Source organism: Cylas formicarius, unplaced genomic scaffold (genome assembly GCF_029955315.1).
Source record: "Cylas formicarius isolate icCylForm1 unplaced genomic scaffold, icCylForm1.1 PGA_scaffold_7__23_contigs__length_41026272, whole genome shotgun sequence".
Taxonomy (NCBI): Eukaryota; Metazoa; Arthropoda; class Insecta; order Coleoptera; family Brentidae; genus Cylas; species Cylas formicarius.
Window position 1 is genome coordinate 31,033,217 of NW_026844352.1, and position 21,625 is coordinate 31,054,841.

The 21,625-nt window shown below is 34.5% G+C and overlaps 2 protein-coding genes across 7 annotated transcripts in view; both read left to right on the forward strand.

Moving 5' to 3' along the window:
* Positions 1–8,034, forward strand: part of LOC132704680 (carbonic anhydrase-related protein 10) — a 259,358-nt gene extending 251,324 nt beyond the window's left edge. For all 6 annotated transcript variants that reach the window (XM_060674850.1, XM_060674846.1, XM_060674848.1 and 3 more), the window contains 2 exons: positions 4,160–4,300; positions 7,579–8,034. In XM_060674850.1, coding sequence (XP_060530833.1) covers positions 4,160–4,300; positions 7,579–7,647 — 210 coding nt within the window. In that variant the 3' untranslated portion in view covers positions 7,648–8,034. The remainder of the gene's footprint in view (positions 1–4,159; positions 4,301–7,578) is intronic.
* A 2,112-nt stretch (positions 8,035–10,146) lies between these two features.
* Positions 10,147–12,361, forward strand: LOC132705014 (leucine-rich repeat-containing protein 15-like). Its single transcript, XM_060675411.1, has 2 exons — positions 10,147–10,217; positions 11,314–12,361. The coding sequence occupies exon 2, from the start codon at positions 11,317–11,319 to the stop codon at positions 12,181–12,183; it is 867 nt and encodes a 288-aa protein (XP_060531394.1). The 5' UTR covers positions 10,147–10,217; positions 11,314–11,316; the 3' UTR covers positions 12,184–12,361.
* Positions 12,362–21,625: the final 9,264 nt, after the last annotated feature.

Sequence of the window (21,625 nt, forward strand, 5' to 3'; positions counted from 1 at the left end):
AATGATTCTTTTTTATCAAGCATTGCATTTTTACTTTATATTATCTAGGCGCGAAAATGCTGATTGTACCGTCTCCTTTGAACTTTTTGATTGTGAATAATTGCACTATGTTTTATTATCCCATATCCCACATTCTTAAAAACTATTCAAGTATAGACAAAGGAAGCAGGTACTACTCTATAGCACTTTCTAATGCTAAACGAAATATTTCTCTATGGTTGGGCTGCAATTAGGTGTGTAATAAATATCCACTTCAGTCTTGTGACAACTTCTATGTTCCGAAATTATGTCTTCCAAAACGTCAAGTTACTGAATTTCATACCATTCGTACAACATGTTCACCAATCGGTATTAAAGCTAATCATTTATTGTTCCGAGGTCTGCTATTGTTGTCTCCTTTTAATCAATATCTGTTTTAAAATATTTTATTATATGGCTTACCTGATGCCTGAAATTACACTGGGATTTAAACTATTTCTTTTAAGTACAATATTATTATTGATTTTATAACACAGATTGAAATTTCCTGGTTGATGACATGCCACGGATTTTGTTTAGAATGAAGCATAAAGGTCAATATTCCATCAACATATTCTACGCCCAAAATTTGAGATAAAATCTTAATAACTGGGATGCACGGCTCACTTGCATTTGAGATTCAAAATAAAGACTTGATGGATAGTTTTATTGTTTTCCCAAAGATTTCAATCATAATTAAATAAAATTTGAACCTAAACTTAATACTGCATCAATATATTTTTATTGATACTAAAATTTCTTCTCGTATTTCACAGAGATATGACGTCAGTTGCGATTATGCGATTTTTGCCATTTGAGACGTGTTTTGTTTCTAAATATTACACACTTATTTAAAATTGCACTGCGCTGTTTAATGTGTGGAATAACCAAAACTGAAATTCACCTGATTGACACAAGGATGGGGACTAAAGCATTCATAAATGCTTGTTTTTGTTGGCTGACGCTATATACTCATTTTATGACTCATTTTATGTCTTTTTGGAGAAAATGTTTCGTATCTCTCTCGAAAAATACATTTGTTGTTTTAAAAGCAAAAAACACTAAATCGTTTAAATTAATTTTAAAATTTGGTAATCAGAAGTAACTAAAAACGATGTTTATTTCAGTTTCAGACGAGTTAAAACTATTTAAATGCCTTGCATTCTTTAGATTGCCAGTAATTTTACAAAAATATGAATAAATTTACACTGTGGTGCAACGGCGATTATGCAAATGCAGAGTCGTGATGTTTGGTACATAGAAAATAAGCAAGGTAAGCCACTGGATCTCCGAAAAATAGTAGGAGCAGTCATAGACCCTAATTTAGAGATATTTCCTATTGTGTTATTATTACAGTTAATTTAATTGTTATTTTGATTATTTTTCATAAATAATTACTTTAGTCATGGAATTCTTGACCATAAAAATCGAAAATATAATTTGTTATTTCAAATGTTTAAAAACAAAGCTCTGTTGCCAATAACTCTTGAACGCATGAAGTTATGCCGTTAATATGCCGTTTGAAACTTTTTTCTTGCAAATTTAATCTTTCTGTTTTTGTTAAAATAATTGTATCATTCTATTTGAAAATTGGAAACTAAAAATTTCGAATTGACGTCTTCTAGCGGGAGCAGTGAAAACTAGTTTGTCACAGGTATATTTTTTCTGAATAAGCAGGGTTTCCTCTTTTAAACGACGCTTAGTATGCTCAAATGTGTTAAGTCAAGTTTATCAACTTATTTATAATAAAACATTCTTTTGTAAAATCCATTTTTTTCCACCCCACCATAGCTGTTACGCCCCCTACCGAACTTGAAATATATTTCCAATAATTTCTTGTGGACTCGTCAAATTTACAATTAGTGGTTTCGGAAATACAGCCGCTTATCTCGTTTATTTGCCCATTCTATACATCGCGTTCCAATATCGATCGCTCTATTGACAATTAGTTGTACAGGGTGAGTCAACGATTATTGAACTGGTGGCATTTACTTGATGAAAATCCACTTATCCAAATAAATGAGAACTAAAAGTTCAGATTTTCACGAAATTATATATTTTCACATGACAATTGTTTCGACAACACCGTGTCTTTATCAAATCAAATCATTTGATAAAGACACGGTGTTGTCGAAACAATTGTCATTTCATAATAATTTCGTGAAAATCTGAACTTTTAGTTCTTATTTATTTTGAGACAACGATTCATTATTTCCTTGGTTTCAAAAGCTAAGAGAAAATCGTAAATGCAAAAGTTGTAAAGACTCTTATGATGCACAATTTCTAATTATTTTAAAGTTTACAGGGTGGCTCCAAAAATCGTTAGCAACGAAACACACATTTTTTTTTAATGGAACGCCGCATATTTCAATTTTGTTTTGAATTCCTTATAAAATTCTTCAACCTTTTTATTATTAATAATACATACCTAACCGTAATAGTTTTGCCAATATTTTCGTTTTTTTAGAAAATGCTAGGACAGCCCCCTCGATCATACAATTCGGGACGCGTGCAGGAGAATAACTAGACATGTGTATCCAAGTAGAAGGACATATTTTTGAACATTTATTGCGCTAGGTATTTCTGTGAATTTAAAGTTTGTCTGTTATTTTCACCAAAAATTGCTAATACCCGTCTGTTGCTCTATCTACGGCTCCAACAAAGTTCTTTCTCCAGTTAGCTAATTGTTTTGTCATGGCTAACTAATATTATAGCAATAGTCTTAGACAGAAAGAAGGATAAAGATTGAAAAAGTTAAAATAAATCTCACAGTAATAAAAATAGGTATATGAGATCCTTAATAAAAGTTGTAGGTTTTTGTAAGATTGTTCAGAAAAAATACCAATATATATTGTGTGTCATTTAAGAAAATAAAGAGTTTTTCAATTTAAAATGACCACCCTGTAACATGTAGGGTCTAATTCAAATTCTATTGCATTTGTCTTTTACGTCATTTTTGAGTAACGCTAATATCACTTATGAGTGATCTATCTTCCTCCCAAAATAAGGGCGCCATCGTAATTTTCTTGCAAGTGTGAAAACTAGTTTTTTTTTACGTATGTATTATTGTTAATAAAAAAATTTAAGAATTTCAAAACTAAATTTAAAATAGGGTGTTTAAACAAAAGTATGTTTTATTCGTCACGCTTTTTTGAGCCACGATACTTTAAAATAATTTTAAACTATAACAATCTTTACAACCTTCGTATTTACCATTCTCTCACAAATTTTGTAACCAATGATATTATTAACTTTACTCTATCGTTAACTCACCCTGTACATTCTAAAAAGATTCGTGAGTTAGTTTAAACAACTTTAATAGACAATTCTCTATTGATGCTATTTCTGAAAAGAAATGCCATTAGTCCATAATGTCGTTTTATTGTTCACTTGTTAGGAGTAATCTCGAGTATGAGCCTTTTAGCTGGAGCCCACGATATGGTTATCATTTTCAGTTGAGCGCCGTGTAGGGGAAGTTTTGCAACTTTATTAATTCTTATTTAAATTTTGCGTTAGACCGTAAATCCTTATCACCTGAACTCAACATTCTACCAGACATGCTTTGACATTTTCCTTTTCTCGAAGATTAAGTTGCTTGGTCTTGTTAGTTCAATTATTTCCTGCGGCGGTTGTTGCTGAGTCGAACTTGCTAACGTTTCGCCACTCATCCTGTTGGTTTCTTCAGAGCATAACTGGCGCGCAGGAGGAATCCAGAAGTTTTGTAAATAGCATTACAGTAGCCTGTGGAAGTTCCTTTAAAAAAATCATTATGATTTTGTGCATTTTCTAATAGTATATTAATACATTTTTAATGTGACCATTGTTTTGTTGGCTTTGAGAATGTGATTTTTATGATGACTACATGGTTATTACGCCTCTGGTTTGAGTATTGTCCAGTTAGAGGTTTTATATGGAAAAATAATTTGGAGGCCCCGTAATCTATAGGCGCTACAAACTGTGTGAAACCCACTCTAATTTGCAACGAGGTGTTTTGTAATTGGCAATAAGCTAATGGCTTTTTTAATGCACATGCACAGCAACCAAGGGGTGTATTCCGATATTATATTTTCTATTCGGTAATGGCCCGCGACTTTCAACACGGTATCGCTATAGACTTTCACGTTGCCACTTTTTTTTGCAGATGCATGGGTTGCGTCGACTGATGCAGGGCGACGCGAAACATCCCAAAGCGCCTTTAGGAAATAATTTTCGACCGCCCCAGCCGCTACATCATCGGCCGGTTAGGACAAATATTGACTTCAACATCAAAAGCCGGGCCACTGTGAGTTCCGCATCACTTATTCATGAAGAAAAAATATTTTTTTAGAACGACAGTTGACTTTGCTTTACACAAATCGCAACCCATAAGCGTTATTATTGCTTTAGTAGGACCGTTCTTAAAACTACTAATAAAGCAGTGTGCAGCAACCAAGGACAACCGCTAAACATTTGAATGTGGTAACAAATTGAACCTATATTTCTCAATATGGTCAGCAAGTACTGCAGTTTTTTGTAAATAATAATAAATAAAAAAATAATAAATAATTTCATGGCGCTTCTTCAAAATGTTTACTTAATGCTAATATTGTTTTGATGTCTTCTATTCGAAAGCTTTAAAAAAAGACTCAACTAAAACTGGGTCTAGATCTCATGGAAGGTATTCATACTTACCTATTACCGCGTTCATACATTGACGTCGATTCAACCATCTAATATAATATACATTGCTACAGCTAACGCAGCAATTACATCTTTGTCGATTTTTACATTTTACCTTTTTACTAAAGATAGTATGCGACTCACTGGCACTAGACAGATCGTGGGGTTGCACCATCTTGCCTTTAAAAATCGTTTCATATTCTCCTTTTGGCCTTTTTTTATAAAAATTTTCTCAGTGATAAATAGTTTCTGAGCTACAGTACACATTCTTGTCTGACCCCCCCCCCCCACCTCCTTTTTTTTATATGATATAAGCCATAAACACAATCTGGCTTCTTTTGTTATCTTTATCGGTTCTAGAATTATAAATTATATGCTCAAAAGTATTCCCCTACAGACTTTCCAAATAATTCAGAATTTTTGTGTGAAGCCGCAAAAATGTGAAAGCGCACCAATCCATGCGGTAGCCGCAAAGGGGGGATGGGTGTTTGTTTTGGGGTTGGGGCCGTATTATATGTGTTTAGACAGTTCGCTTAAGGTGATTTATGGTAATCTTATTGTGAGGCAACAAAACCCGATTATCCGGGAGATTGATATCGGCAAGATGAGTCTAATATGTGGATAAATACATTGTATTGCTTCAGGTATCGTATAATGCATCTATTGTGCCGCTAGCGTTATTAAGGATTAATTAACGAATTTCACACGCCATGAATGAGAACACATCATAGTAGGACTGATTGCAAATGCGTGTTGTCGATATTTTAATAGAATCTTGTTGAACGTTAGTCGATGCCATGGGCGGATTAAGATTGATGGAAAAACCATATACGCCGGTGTCGGTGAAAATAATGCTAATCCCATTGAAATCCTTTACCTTCCTAAAATTTTTCTACCGAAACTAGATCGTCGGATATTTGTCAACGGTTTTCTGAAAAAAAAAGTTGCTCCATTTATTCTCAACGTCTCACAATTTTTGAAAATTTCACAACGTGGATTTGCAGCATATAAGCGGGGATAATGTGATTTCGATCCGAATTCAAGTCGAGCATTTTGCTGATTTAGGCTATCATTTTTTTTATTCCAATGAACATCTCAACAAAGATTATTCTGTCAGATAACTAGCTCTCATTATTATTGTTACTTTACAAATCACTGCGACTAAGAATGTCCACATTTCAATTATTATGCTGTTTAGAGATCTCATGTATATTTTCATCAAGAATCATTACATTATTTTAATTATATTTATTTCCTTTTAAAATATTACAAATTCTCATTACCATATGAGATGCGATTAGACCTTTCTATATATAGTTTGTTGCCATACAAATTCTCGAAAATCATAAAATTTGTAATAATTTAAGTAAAGGCTCAGAAGTTTGTAGTAATATATTGGGTTGTTCGGAAAGTCATTTCGTTTTTTTTTGGGAACATGAAAGACAGTTTTCGTATAATGAATAAATATTTTATTAAATTATATATTGGCCATTCTGGTCCAACACCTTTTGCCATCTTTCTGGCAGTAACATAATTCCCCTCTCATAAAAGTTTTGGTCCTTGCTGACAAAAAACTAGTTCAGGTGGTTTTTGACATCTTCATTTGAGGTAAAGGTTTTGCCATCCAAAAAATTTTGCAGGGACCGGAACAAATAGTAGTCGGAAGACGCCAGATCTGGAGAATATGGTGGATGTTGCAGTACGTCCCATTCAAGCTGTAAAAGTTTTTGGCGAGTGACCAAACTTGTGTGAGGTCTCGCATTATCCTGGTGGAACACTACACCCTTCCTGTTGATTAATTCGGGCCTCTTCTCTTTAAGTGAATCATTCAATTTGTCCAGTTGATGACAATAGACTTCTGAATTATTCGTTGTATTGTCCGGCAAAAGCTCAAAAAAAACGATTCCTTTGACATCCCACCAAACGGAGAGCATCACCTTTTTTGGTGAATGTTGGCTTTTGACACGCTTTGAGCCGGTTCATCTTTCCTGCTCCATGACCTCTTGCGTTTAACATTGTTGTATACAACCCATTTTTCGTCCCCAGTAATAATCCGCTTCAAAAATGGATTTGACATCAAAATTGCCGGATTTTCTTAACGTTTGAGGAGCGAATCACACACGTCAACGCGACGACACAAATTTCGCTCCGTAAGGACATGGGGCACCCACACATCGAGCTTCGAGGTTAAGCCCATGCCTTTCAAATGGCCATAAACAGTCGAATTCGACAAATTTAATCTCTCACCGATCTCTCGTGTGGTTATTCGCCGATTTGCATCAACTAATGCCTTTATCGCATCTTTGTCAGCTTCGACCGGCCTTCCAGACCGTGGTGCATCTTCGACATCAAAATTGCAGGATCGAAATTTTGCAAACCAGTTCTGGCACTCGCGCACTGTTAACACGCCTTCTCCATACACATCCGTCAATTTTTTTCTCGCTTGGACAGCATTTTTACCTTTTCTGAAGTAAAAAAGTAAAATATGACGAAAATGCTGCTTATTGCTATCCATATTTAAAAGGGCACCAACCAAAAACTACTGCGTAGAATTAATAGAACTTTTTCACACACAAGCCTTGCAATATCAGCTCTCAAGACATATAATGGTTATGCGGCTTAAGTGTGAAGTTGGTTTCGAAAAAACGTAATTAAGTCCTCTGACGGGAAAAAACGAAATGACTTTCCGAACAACCTTATATATTGTATCAAATTAAAAGGCAACTGACGAAAACATTTTTTCTAACAATATCAAAGTTAAAATGCAAAAAACATGATTAATTATTTATTAAGGAAGATAGATCAAAATACCATTTTATAAATTTCAATATGTCGGGAGAATGATTAAAAAATATGGTGGTCGTTACGATAACATTTATCTAACATAAATGTCTTTTGCAGACAGGAAAGCAGTGTCCGAGCATGTATAAAGACGTTTACTACAAGGCGAACAGTTGGAAGCAGCACTGAGAAAGTGAAAGAACTCGACTACGTGCCATATCCGAAACACATATTGACCCGCGGGAAATCATACTATAATATCGTGTTGTGACCAAAAAGAAAAACTTGCTATCCTGGTGTTATCCAAAATACAAATAATAAAACATATCATACCCATATATTTTGCGATGATCCGTTGTGCGATATGATACGACTGAGATTAAAAAAAAATAAAATGCTTTATTTTAGAATTAGACAAGAAATCGTTTAAATGTTCTGTTGTCGGTTTCGTTGAAGTTTCGTTCATGGCCTAAAACGCTAAACTTATAAATTAAATATTATATCATGTATAATAAGTATTTTAGTATATGATAATGTACATTTAGGTGAGGGAAATAAGTTAATAAAGTTGTTTTTAACGAGTATACAGTGTTTTATTTACTCAAATCTTTATCGTATGCAGTAGGTAATATACGGTAAAATTGCTAATGACGATCTGCACATACATCACCATTTATAAGGCCTGGTATGGAATTTTAGTAGACCGTATACCTACTGTAAAGAATTGGGATAGGATGAAACTTGACTGAACCCGCTGTAGACGCTTATATTACTACATCGCAAACATGTGCACAAAAGCACTTATGCAGAAAAACCCATAACCTATAGGTATGTAGATTTGGCTATAAAGATATAAAGATATACGGGTTTTCACATGCTGAAATGACAAGCACTTCAGAAGCCAATATCAAAATATCTTGAGAAGGGACATTCCTTTAATAATGCGCTCAAATTTCAAACGAACTGTTATCACTTGTATTTTTTAATGGAACATTATTATGGAAATTATTATAAATCTGTAGCGAGCCTGAGCATAAAACTCATTTTAGTGAGCAGAGCGGAACTCTGACTGACTTGTACTTAGACTATTGAACAGATTGAAGGTCCAATAATCGAGCCCTTTTCCATGTCGAGGTCAGTCAAATTGATTCAACATAAATATAACAAAAACATGAGAAAATCCCAGAGGTGAACACCTGTCTTGTCAATGGATATTATATCTGTTAGACACTAGTGCTTATTATTATTTTTATTATTATTAAGTTAAGGTAAAATAAGTTAAGACAGCGACATATTTGGAAAAGGTGCTTGCAAGTTATCAAAAATTCTTAGAGTTATGGTCTGTTGATATGGGATTATCGAAGGGTGGCCATTGACGTACAACGCAAGAAGATTATTACCCAAAGTTTCGGAATTTAAATTCAGGTAAAATTGTGGTCCGTCATAGAAAATAATTTTATACCTACCTGGGTTTAATATTCTTTGGTTTGGTATACTACTTAGTTAAAGTTTATTAGTAATCATTCTTATTTCGTGTGTAATACAGCGTGTGTTGAATCGTGTGCGAATTATGCAAAATATGTGCGAGTCTAGTGTATCTCAGGAGATGGTCCCGCCCAAATGGAAAAAATGTATAGCGTCATTGTAATGGGCAATGCAAGTGATCACAGTAGACAGTTGACTCAAACCCCTACCTCATGTGACACAAAAGCAACAATCCAAAACCAGATGTATAATGACGACATTTATTATCAGGAAGATTATACCCAAAAGCAATTAATTGAGGTTCTACAAAGCTTGAACCTACAAAAGGAATACGTCTGTGATAATTATGCAAAAAATCTAGGGCATACAGTTTTAAGGCTTCCATGTTTGGCACCAACTGAAATCTGCCATTCGTCGTAACAATATTTTTCCCCGTGTTAACTCCAATGTCCTCAAACTTATAGCAACCGAAGTTTTTAACATCTCTCCACAAAGTTTTGCAAATTCTGATAAACATATAGAAAAAGCAGAACAATCGTATATCCATATTGCAAATAATATAGAACAAATAATAATTAGAACTGATATATTATGTGAATAATTTTAAGTAATTTAAGTAGGTAATAAAAATAATTTGTAATTTTATTTTAGATTTAAACAAAAATACATACATAAATAAATATTGTTTACTATATTTCCTAACAAAACCCCAAATAATTAAATTCTGAGCAAAGTAGGGACCTTTTCGGCCATATTTCATTCTTACAGCTTGCCCGGCTCTTTCCTTAATTCGTATCAGTTAGTCACTTTCTTATATCTATGAACAGCCTTTACCTCTTTGAAGATGTAAGGTACGAAACTTTTGGGTAAAATTTAAATTAATTGATCTGTTATACACATCAGTTGGTTATATTCGGACAAGCCGATTCTTGAAACGGCTATTTGCTTTTTAATTAGAGTAAAACTGATAACCTCGGGCGATTAACATGTTGGACAGAGTTGTCGCGCATGGGTTTTATAATACCATCCTAATAATTATGTTAATGTAATAGTGACATACCCACCATACTTCTCAATTCCCGCATTAAGCATTTTGAGGAAGAAAGTGACTGCCACAGCATAAATATCCTTTCCGGTGAAGTCTATAAAGGTTTTGTAAAGTGGGCGTAATAAAATCTGAACGCCAATGCACTGTTCTAATTTGAGCTGGTTTCATCAGATATTCATAATTTTAAGTACCGTTCAAGAAGCGTCTGGCTATCGTCGTACACTAGGTAAGTAAAATCCTTTTTTATTATTATCTATGCCAACGTTTCTTTTAAATATTATGTGAGAAGCACTTTGGAACCACCCAAATCCTCATATTGTATAGAAAAAGCAAAACCAAATATTAAAATGAATTTTGAAAATGGATGAATGTATTTTTTACCACAATCCAAGAGATAAATAACTAAGTATGTTTTTATAATATTAATTTTACAATATTATAAATTAATTCTAGTAATAAATAATAAATTAATAAATAAAAATAATACAGTGATACATCAGTTTTAGTTTTCCGACCAACATTTAATAAAATAATTAAAGTTTCGGAGAGGTACAAACTAATCTAAAGGAAAAGAAAGTATCGTATATTATATTTAGCAAAAAAAAAATGTGTATGAGAGAATGAATGCCATCTAAAATAATTAAATTAATCACACATAATATCGATTCCGAAATTAGTCCGTAATTCTCAAAATGGCGTTGTAATGCAGTGTCGTTCAGGTTTAATTAGAATTTAAAAATATTAAATGGAAAAATGGAGATTACACAGGCCATACCTAGAGTAATAAAATGTAAATTTTTAAAGACAGGGACAACAGGGTAGACAACCTAAAAGTATTTCAGTTTTTAAGAGCTACAAACCCCGAATACCACATGAGAATAATAAATATAGTATTTATTGTATTTAAGTATATTGACTTATGGTGCCGAGGCGCTTTGAACACATTCAGAATAATAATTTTGTCATTTTTTGAAAGCGAGGTTTTATTAATCCTTTTCTCAGTATCAAATTCAGAAACAATAACCATTTTCAAGAACGAACTTTGCAAACAACTGAAGTAGCTATAATCCAAATTTTAAATACTAAGGCACATGTAATTCCTGTTCATCTACCTGCCACTCTAAGAACCCTCGACAATCGTCATATGTAGAATACTATACTTATAGATTGCGGCTAAGTCTACTAACTTTTACAATTCATAACTCTGTCGCATTAAGAAACAGCATGGATCAACGCCATAGTAGTAGGATAGGTGGTTCACTCTATTGTTGTAGAGGAATACTATGTGCCGCAAATTCCGCTCAGCATTGTTTTTTTTTCAGGTCATGGTGTCCAACAAGGGGCTCAGTTTATTTATTATTTTGCTGTTTATTGAAAACTCTCTGCAGCTCTGCGTGTCTAATTCCGCCATCACGAGCTGCTCGCAACTAACCCTAATCCGAAACCAACCCCTATCGATCGCCAATTACAAGAGATATTTGGAAATATCTGGAGGTACTCTTGAGTGGATACCTGCAAGAACATTTAGTAAAGTATCGCTCATAACGGTTCTTCAATTAAGCCGCAATAAAATCAAAACATTGGAAGAAGATTCGTTCTCGGGACTGCAGGATCTAACGAAATTAAATCTGTACGACAACAAATTGGAATTCGTAGGAAAATTCTTTAAAGAATGCAGCAAACTTGAACAATTGGATTTGGGTATGAACAAAGTTGCCACCATCACTAACGACGCTTTCCATGGACTCAATTCTCTGGTTGAGTTGAATCTGGGTTTCAATTCACTGGCCTTGGTACCCGAAGCTGTAAATTCGCTCCCAACGTTAAAAGAATTATCTTTAAACAATAACAATATTCAGATTTTGCCTGCCAAAGTTTTTAGCAACTTGAAAAATCTGGAGACGTTAGCGCTAAATGACAATCGAATAGCTCAAATATACGAAAATGCATTCGGAGGGTTGCGAAATCTGAAAAAACTTGCGCTTAACTCAAATTACGTAACAGATATTGATGTGGACGATACGCTTCAGGATTTGTCGGCTCTGTCGTTGTTAAACTTGAACATCAATTCATTTAGCTGCCGAAATTTGGAGAAGATCGTTTCAAAACTAAACCGCAAAAATGTCAATGTGCCAATGGGGACTTCAAAGTCCCGAAACAGTTTTCACGGTATCAGTTGTACCCTAAATTGAGTTTTATAAACTTTACATTTTTTGATGGAATTGTTTCTTTTCTCATTATTTTTCAAATACCACACGTTATATTGGGACTACATGCGCGATTTCAAAAATATTCGCTTTTGAGATACATAATGAACTTGCTTCTGTTTTTGCAGACTACGTCAAATCATTTGTTGTGTAGCTCGGTGGGTCACAAATAAACGTTTCTTTTTAATCTAGTTTACGACGTACTAGTTTTATGACATTGTAATTTTTATCCTTGAAGAATGTCACCAAAATTGTTAATTGACTTATCGGATGCAGGTTTGAACCGATTACACGAAAAGCGTGAAGCGTGAAGAAGTGATTTATTGTCACCTGCTCATTTTGCCTAACTAAAGGAAATAAATTTATTCCACAGTATAATTTTTAAAAAAAGTACCTCTTTTTTAGAATTTGATTGTGACTTTTTCAATTTATGTTTTTTTTCTTAGAGTAACGTACAGATAAGATACATTACAGTAAGTAAGAATTACATTACATTAAGTAAGAATTATACAGGAAAAGCGTGAAATAGAGTAAACAAATCATCTAAAAAATGTGTCTACCAAACTCTGCAGATTAAACTGGAGGACTACAATCTGCCATTTTTAAATACTTAACTAAGCAGCACTTAACTGTTGGACATCATAATACAATTCCATAGTTAAGGTTTAAAGTATAAAAAAATCATTGAAATGAACATTGTCGCCTGCTCATTTTGCCTAACTAAATTAATAGTATATTATGCAACAAGTGCGGCAAACAGCATTTGACTCACGAGTTTATTTGACACGAGCGGAGCGAGTGTTTAATAAAGAGTGAGTTAAAACGTTTACCGAACGTGTTGCATACTATACTTTTTCTACGACCGTTAATTTTTGGGTACCTTTTCGCAAAACAACACGAATACATTCACTGACATGGCCATCAGAATTAACAAACGTCAAAATTCAAAGTGTGGGAAATATCTCCGAAAACATCCGATTGCTCCCAAATTCGTGCGGTAAAATCCCGGAAATGTCCGAAGTGGCTCGGAATCATGGGAAAGGAAACTGACGTGGTAAAGTGACGCTTCCCGCACGCTAGATCGGTGGGTAATTAGGTATTTTACAGACTGGAGTGGAAAAATAAATTTATTCCACAGCATAATTTTAAAAAAACATACCTCTTTTTTAGAATTAGATTGTAACTTCTTGAATTTATGTTTTTTTTCCTGGAGTAAGATACAGATCAGATACATTACAGTAAAGTAGGAATTATGTCAAGTCCGTTTTACATTACGATCGAGTTTTACGATATTAGCTTTCGCGGAATTGAATCGGCTAACGTAAAAATAATACAAAGATGCACAAAAATAAATCTCGAAAGTCAAACACATTGAATTCGACAATAAACTACAATACAGTGAATGGAATTGGGGTGAAATCGTGTCCGCCATATTTCAAGCGCTGAATGCATTTTTATTTATAAATCATTTCCAGGCGGTAAACCACATGGTGGCACATCCGGCTTTAGTCGACCCTTTATCTACCAACTTTCATATTGTTTATTTACCACGTTAATGAAAAGTAATGTTTTTTATTGACATACGCGAAAGGTTCATAACGTAAATCAAATTGGTAACTTTTTGAAAATTCTCAAAAGGTAAGTTATTTTCAACACTGAATGCAATCTTCACCGTTTACATTATTTGGCACGAGCCAAGCGCACACTAGATCAGTGTATAATTCCGTATTTTAGAGAAGGAGGTAGTCTTGTTTTATACGTGAATTTTTCCCAAAGAAGACGAATTGGCAACTTGAAAAAGCTTTCTTTCTAACAAACGAGAATGTAAGAAGTCTTTTTTTATTAGCTTGTTTATTAGGCTTCCTCTGCAAAATTCATATAGAAAATACGTTTATTAACTCAAGGATAACAAAATATAAAACGTTCCAAAATGGTCTAGACAAAAACTTGTTGGTCACTAATCTAATCCACAGATATCTTCGAGAGCTTAGACTAATAGTCACTTCTATTTAATAGAAGTATCGGAAAAACCTAGAAAAATCTAGATTAATTATATTTGCAATTAATAAGGCAAGATTAATCAAATTTGGTAATCACCAAATGTTATATCTATTGAACCAACAATAAACAAATGGTTAACACCGACCAAAATTAAAGCGGTTCTAGTAAGTCACCTCATGAGATAATATAAGGGAGGTAACCTTTGAATGAAGAGATAAAAAATGTTCAAATATATATACCATTTTTCCACCACCATTTTCTAGACGAATAAAATCTAAAAATTGCAGGGTATTGAATTTCTTAGATTTCTAGTATTCCCTTACCATGTTGCCAAGTGTCATTTTTTTTTACCATTTATTTTATATACACAGGTTAACCGAACCTTTTAGCCTGAGGCAGCAGCAAAAACTAAACAAAACCGAACCAAAATAACCGACCAATGTCGTTAATGACTGAAATGTCATCTTTAATAAATATACAAACAGGGGCAAATACCAATCAATAACTTTATCACAAATCCAAGACCCTGAAAATAATCTTTAATATGACATTTTACATGTAAAAGAAGTTTTAACAACCAACAATAACGCTAGTGCCAATGAAGCAGTTATACCCACTAAAACACTCCCAACCTACAATATTGCGTTTATTCTGTTCATTCTTCACATTGCCTTCAAAAATTGGTTTCATTTTATGTTGGACATTCACTGATTACGTGAACGATGGTCAAATTCACTTCACATCACTTAGCAGGAGGTTCGTCGTTAACAAGATGTTTGTGGGTAAGATCTGTGTGCTGTAGACACTCTTAAAGCTCGTACCGCTTCCATTTTGAGTAGTTCTGTGGATTCATAAACTAACCAATTGTGTGAAGTGTTTTCTTCTGTCTCTGTCAGTTTTCTATGTAGCTAAACCTCTTTTTTTTCAAGATACTCTCTAATATCTACTACTATTAAAGGACAAGTGATACTTCTTCTACTGGAGTAAGCATGTATATCGGATATTGAATGTGCTTTTACATATATGGTGTTCCATTTGAAATAAGCCTCAAACCCTCAATGAGATAAAGTTTTTTTTGCTAAATAAAAAAAAAACTTCGCAACACCGTAACCGAAATAAAAATATGAAGCAAATCTTAAAAATTCATTTAAAACTGCATGTTAACATCTCCTATACTTAGCATCATAACTATTGCGATGTGTTTTGATCATTTTCATTCTATATACAATAACATGAAACGTATACGATATTTCACCTTGCAATTAAAGGTCCTTTTACAAAACGGACAATTGCGACTTGTATAAAAGATGCAATTTAATTCGTAATTTCGGGTCCATTGTCGTCGAACTGGCGGCTCATTGTGAATAAAAATAAGAAAGGGCCTGCCCGCTGTTTTACCAAGTCCGTCGGAAATACCACCGATTATTTTCCTGTAGCGAAATCCATTAGCGTTTCGCAGTTTCAGTACATAATTCCTCGCGTTAGAACAAAATCCCACGAGGACAATAAATTGTTCATTCAATCTTTCGACGGGATCGTCGACGCGAAGGTTATCAAAAATTTTGATAAAGCCAATAACAACAGATCACTCTCTCGGGTATGGAAAAGCACCACGCAAAAAGATTTTCCTCAACCTTATACCCGTTTATGTTATTGGGTTTGCACTCGGCGATTTATCGGGTAGATTTGATTAGCATTGTTTACGCACGTAACGTCGCATTAAGGTAATAGTGGGACAAGTTGAAAATTCGAAATTATGAAAAAAAAAAACTGATACTCAGTGTTGCTAAATTTAAAATTGCTAATATCTAACGCAACACTAGAATTAAAGTCATATTTCACTGTAAAACTAGGAATATTTCAAGGCAATGCTGGGATAAACCATATACCCAGCTATTTCTCTTTAATGGGCGCTCTCCAAACATCCCATAAAATTCTGAATACGTGCCGAGAAATTTGTTAACACTTTAAAGAGTAAAAAAAAGAAGGTAAAAAAAAGCTTAACTGATTGAAAGAATATACTCAGTGGGTATTTTGGGGGGTGAACGCTTATGGGTAGTGTGCAGCCGTCAAATCCTCTTACAGAGTAAGTATAAACAGTCATCCAAAAGAACCAAAAATAAGCAACGGAATCACCAAATCGCTGACCACGCATCTAAGTAAATTTAATCCTAAGTTCGCAGAGCGACGACTGAGGAAAAAGGTGGTAGGTTAATCACTTGACTAACTACAATACTGCTCTTTCGGAGCGCGAGCATTGAAGATGCCAAGTGAGATTTTGGCGAAACGTCTGCAGGATTCCAGTCGGAGTTCAACAAGCGAACGGATGATATCCCGGAATATAGTGTCATCACATTTTTCCATCCGTGAATCAATACGTGAATATATATATATATATATATATATATATATATATATATATATATATATATATATATATATATATATATATATATATATATATATATATATATATATATATATATATATATATATATATATATATATAGGAAGGTAACTTCAGTAGGGTTTCCGTGGCTGATGTAGGCGATGCGCTGAGGGTACCAGTAATCCCATATATTTCGCTTGGGTTGAGGAGTTTATAGCAATACCACAACTTGAGCACTGTTAACGTAGCAGTATTATTTGCTAAACTAATACAGTTAGTACAGCAAACGTGTGCTTTTTATACGATAATAATAATTGCGTCTACTTACGGAAGGATGTTAAATCTGGAGGGAGTCGCAACAGATCCCCTAGATCACAATGGGGGCTAACAGGCTGCAGACTAAGAACGTTGCGAACTGCAATCTGCAAATATCTAAAACTAATTCATGAGATGTGACACCCCACGACTACTATCAATCCACCAGGTATTGAAGTAAATTTTTCAACACCCATATTTTATTGACTGCCCGAGAAGCCAGTCTAGGTAACGCACACCTCTGTGATATAAATAAACTCACCGAAGGCGCCGCTGGATCCCACTTTTTATTTTGGCAAATAGAGAGCCGGGTTTCAATTTTTATCTCCAGCATTAATTGCGCAAAAAGGGAGTCCCTATTACCTTTCCCCGCTCCCGCTTTGGTTAAAACAATTAGCTCGTCAAATGTAATACTTTATCCGAGCTAAAACCATGGAAACAACGAAACCGAGAAAATCAGGTGCCGGGAAAGGAGCGTCGTCTTCCGCGCAATGTGTGTCGGAAGAAAAGTGACATTAAGCATGAGTTATGATGTCAATGAACGTAAGGCGTCGGATTAGCCCGGATATTATAACAAGTGAGGCGTCCGCGACGTCGTCGTCGTCTCGCCAAAGGAGGTATAAACAATACCCCAACCTCAAACGGATTACTCTGTCGCCGACTAATAGATAAAGGCGCTGTAATTATTATAAATTGTCCGGGCAACTTGTCCCGTGGAAATTCAATTTCAACTCTTCTCTATATTAAGATGAAGCGTCTGGGTCAGAGTAGTGTACCGACCAGGGAGATGACTTCGGTCATTAGTAAAGACATCTGTATACCGTGCGATTATCGGTGAGCAGGTAATTCCATTCCATTTTCTTGTTTTAAAGTGATAACTGTTACTTTTTAATTAAAAAATTTTTAATAGCTGGGAAGCAATTATGAGCCAAACGTTTTCGTTACTCGTTTGTTCGTTACCCTATGTCACTCGTAGAGGTAACGGGTTACCAAATTTTAATTCCACATAAAACTTTTACTCCCAATTTGTTTGTAACTAAGGAGTTAGCCACCTTTATAAACCATAAATAATTTTATACGGTCCTTGTATTTTGTTTTTGACAGCAATGAATTTTTACTTTGACATTATTTTGAAAATGTATCTATTTAAAAAATTATGATTTGGGAATACTTATAGTTTATGTAGATAAAATTTAGAATTAAAATAAACATGTCTTTTAAAATTGCCAATGATGGAAGTTGGAAAAACAGCAGTTGCGCGCCTGATGGTCGTTCCAAACGCATGTGAGTCCTGGTATTTGATGGCAAATTAATTAAAACAAAATATACTTTTTACTACCTTCCTTGTATTTACCAGGTTGCCAGTTTACTAATTTGTACTTTCTCTAGGAAAAAAATTAATGCTTGAATTTATAACGAATGTAAAATTTCTTGAACTATAATAAACATTCCCCAGAACTAAAATGCAGTAGTAACATAAACATTTTGAAAACCAAACTAAAATTTTTTCTGCTCGATTTTATAATTTGGAGAAATATTTTACCTAATAATGTTTAATAAACTGATTAAGGCTTTCGCGGCCAGCGTTTGAACCCTAAGTGTTTTTGTTCGGGCTTAATGGCCGTCGTTGAGTGGAATTTCTTCCTGACTAGCGGCTAGTTTCTTCTAAGGTGCTTCCATCTCCAGGCATAAATATAAATACAACTTACGGTCGGGGGCGCATCAGTCTGCATCCAACATCAGAGATGGAAGCACCTCAGAAGAAGCTATCCGCTCGTGCCAGCGAAACATCAGGAAGAAATTCCACTCAGCGACGGCCATTAAGCCCGAACAAAAACACTACAGTTCTATTAATGTTTGTTACCACTGTATCGTTGTGCTCTGCCGTATTTTTATTATATAAATTTCTAATGTAGTTTTCTGCCTCGCTTGCGGGATCTCTTTGTGTACCTAATTTTGACCTACTTGACGAAATCCATAATACACTGATTGTATGCTAAATACGTGGGATAATCAAGATGTTATTATTATCATTACGGAAACCTGAATAACATGTAAGTACAATAGAAAATTTCAACTTAAAAAGTTTACCAAACGTGTTGCATACTATACTTTTTCTACGGCCGCTAGTTTTTGAGTACATTTTTCCAAAACAACATGAACACATTCACTGACATGATCGTCAGGATTGACAAACGTCTAAATTCAAGTTCTGCGATTGCACCCAAACCCGTGCGATAATATTCCGAAAATGTGGCTCGGATAAAATTTGGAATCGGAATTTGGAACGGAGTAGAAACACATTTTTTTTCAACTCCCGTCTGTAAAATGCCTAATTACACACCGATCAAGCGTACGGGAACCGTCACTTTACCACGTCAGTTTCGTTTCCCACGGATCCGAACCACTTCGGACATTTCCGGGATTTTACCACACGGATTTGGGACCAATCGGATGATTTTACCACGAATTTTGACGTTTTCCAATTCTGACGGTCATGTCAGTGAATGTATTCGTATTGTTTTGCAAAAATATACCCAAAAACTAATACACATAAAAGTGCTATGCAATATATCAGACAATTTAAATACTACGTGCTGTAAGCTACAATTAAAATCTGGTGCACTAGTCGGTAAGTAAAGTCACATTTATAATTTAAGTTTAATACAGAAATTTTACATACAGTTAACATGAACTTTAGTGAGAGTTTTTATATTAATATCTTGCCAATACATATCTCATCAGTACAAACAAAACAAAATTGAAGGTTAGGACCTGTCTTTTCTTCCCTATACGATCTAAAAAACTTAATCCTCTTAAAAGCTCTACCTTTGGATGATTTTCCTTCCAATTGAAGCATTTTTATTTAAATAAACTACTTTCTGATCAATTGTAAAAGTTGTAAAACCGATCGAAACGATAAACGAATTCGTTTAATGGCAACTAGTAGACATTTTGTTTGAATGGTACGAAATTTAGTAAGTCGATAATCTGTTATTATTTTCAATTTGTTTAATTGTGATTTTTGCGTTACGGTCATAGATATAGTATAGTATGCAACACGTTTGGTAAACTCTCACTCGTTTAGTAAGCACTCGCTCCGCTGCGCTCCGCTCGTGCCAAATAAACTCGTGGGTCAAATGCCGCTTACCGCACTTGTTGCATAATATGTTATTTTCTACTCTCTTCTGCAAAATACCTAATTATACGTCGATCTAGCATGCGGAAAACGTCACTTTACCACGTGAGTTTGATGTCCCAAGGATCCGAGTCACTTCGGACATTTCCGGGATATTACCGAACGGGTTTGGGTGCAATCGGATAATTTCGGAAATTTTGCCGCACAGCTTGAATGTTGACGTTTGTCAATTCAGTCAGTGAATATATTCGTGATGTTTTGCAAGAAGTAATGGTCGTAGAAAAAGTAGAGTATGCAATACGTTTGTTAAATTTTTTAAATCAATCGTTTATTAAAGACTGGCTCCGCTCGGCTCGTGGCAAATAAACTCATGAGTCAAATGCCGTTTGCCGCACTTGTTGCCCAATATACTATTTTTAAATCATTATATTAAGTCACATATTGTTAATGATTTATTACTACGAGGAATATATTAGTATTAGATTAAATTAATGTTAAGTGAACTCTACACAAATCAACAGAAGTAAATAGCTACTGGCGCATCCGTCGATATATCAAGAATAGTAACGGGACTTCAAATTTTGAACGGTTTTATAAATTAATTACCACAAAATTAACCAAAAAACTAAAAAGCAGGACTTATATACAATTAGTAACATCACTATCAGCAAACCTGAGCAATTGAGGAACTTTCAAATGATTCATCATTTGGTTAAGTAATTCTCCAGAGCTTCGATTTTATTTCAACGCAATGTTCTCTAAAAAAAAATAGAAAAAACAGTGTTTTTAATAATAAAGCCGTACAAAAAATTGCTCAAATTCTCCTCCGCATTTTGTGGAATGTCCTTTGGTGTGTTTCCGACCTCTGCTGATGAGGCCGTCACTTTTCCGAGCAAGTTTCCTTGATTGGGTCTCACCAGGTAGTGAGATTGCAAAAGAAAACCTAATCATTACAAATTTCAAAAATGATTTAGACAAAGCTGTATCATCGATATTAACCCCGGATTGGTGTAAATCGGCTTAGATCGTTATATTTTACACTCAAGAATTTGGAGTAGATTCCTTAGCGCGGTGCTTTATTCTCGATTCGACCAAATTTATTAAAATGCCAAAATCGAGTCGTAGAAAATCTGAGACAATAATTCTAATCGCGATCCTATAGCAGGAAAACGCAATCTTCGCAATATAGCGGAAATTAAATTGAAACTTCCGGAGCTGAACTCGTAGTGTTAACTTTGGGGTCGGAATGTTTTCTATTAGTTCCTTTAGGCAAACACAACCGCCAGACAAAGTCGAAGGTAAATTAAGGTAAGCACGTAAGATGTTGGCAAATATAGTTAATGTTGTGTATATCGTAATTTATAACAGTCCGGCGGTATTAGTTTACCGAACGCTTAATGAAATGAGCAACCCACGAAAGTTTCTACGGAACAAAATGAATCTTTTTCCGCTGGAAAGGTTATTTGCAGGTGAACCAACAGTGAAACGAATACAAACTCAATCGATTATTTTACATTCTACAGATAATGATTTTTTCTGCGTTTCGCTTTGCCACCATTGTTATTAACTCCAACCCTAAATTC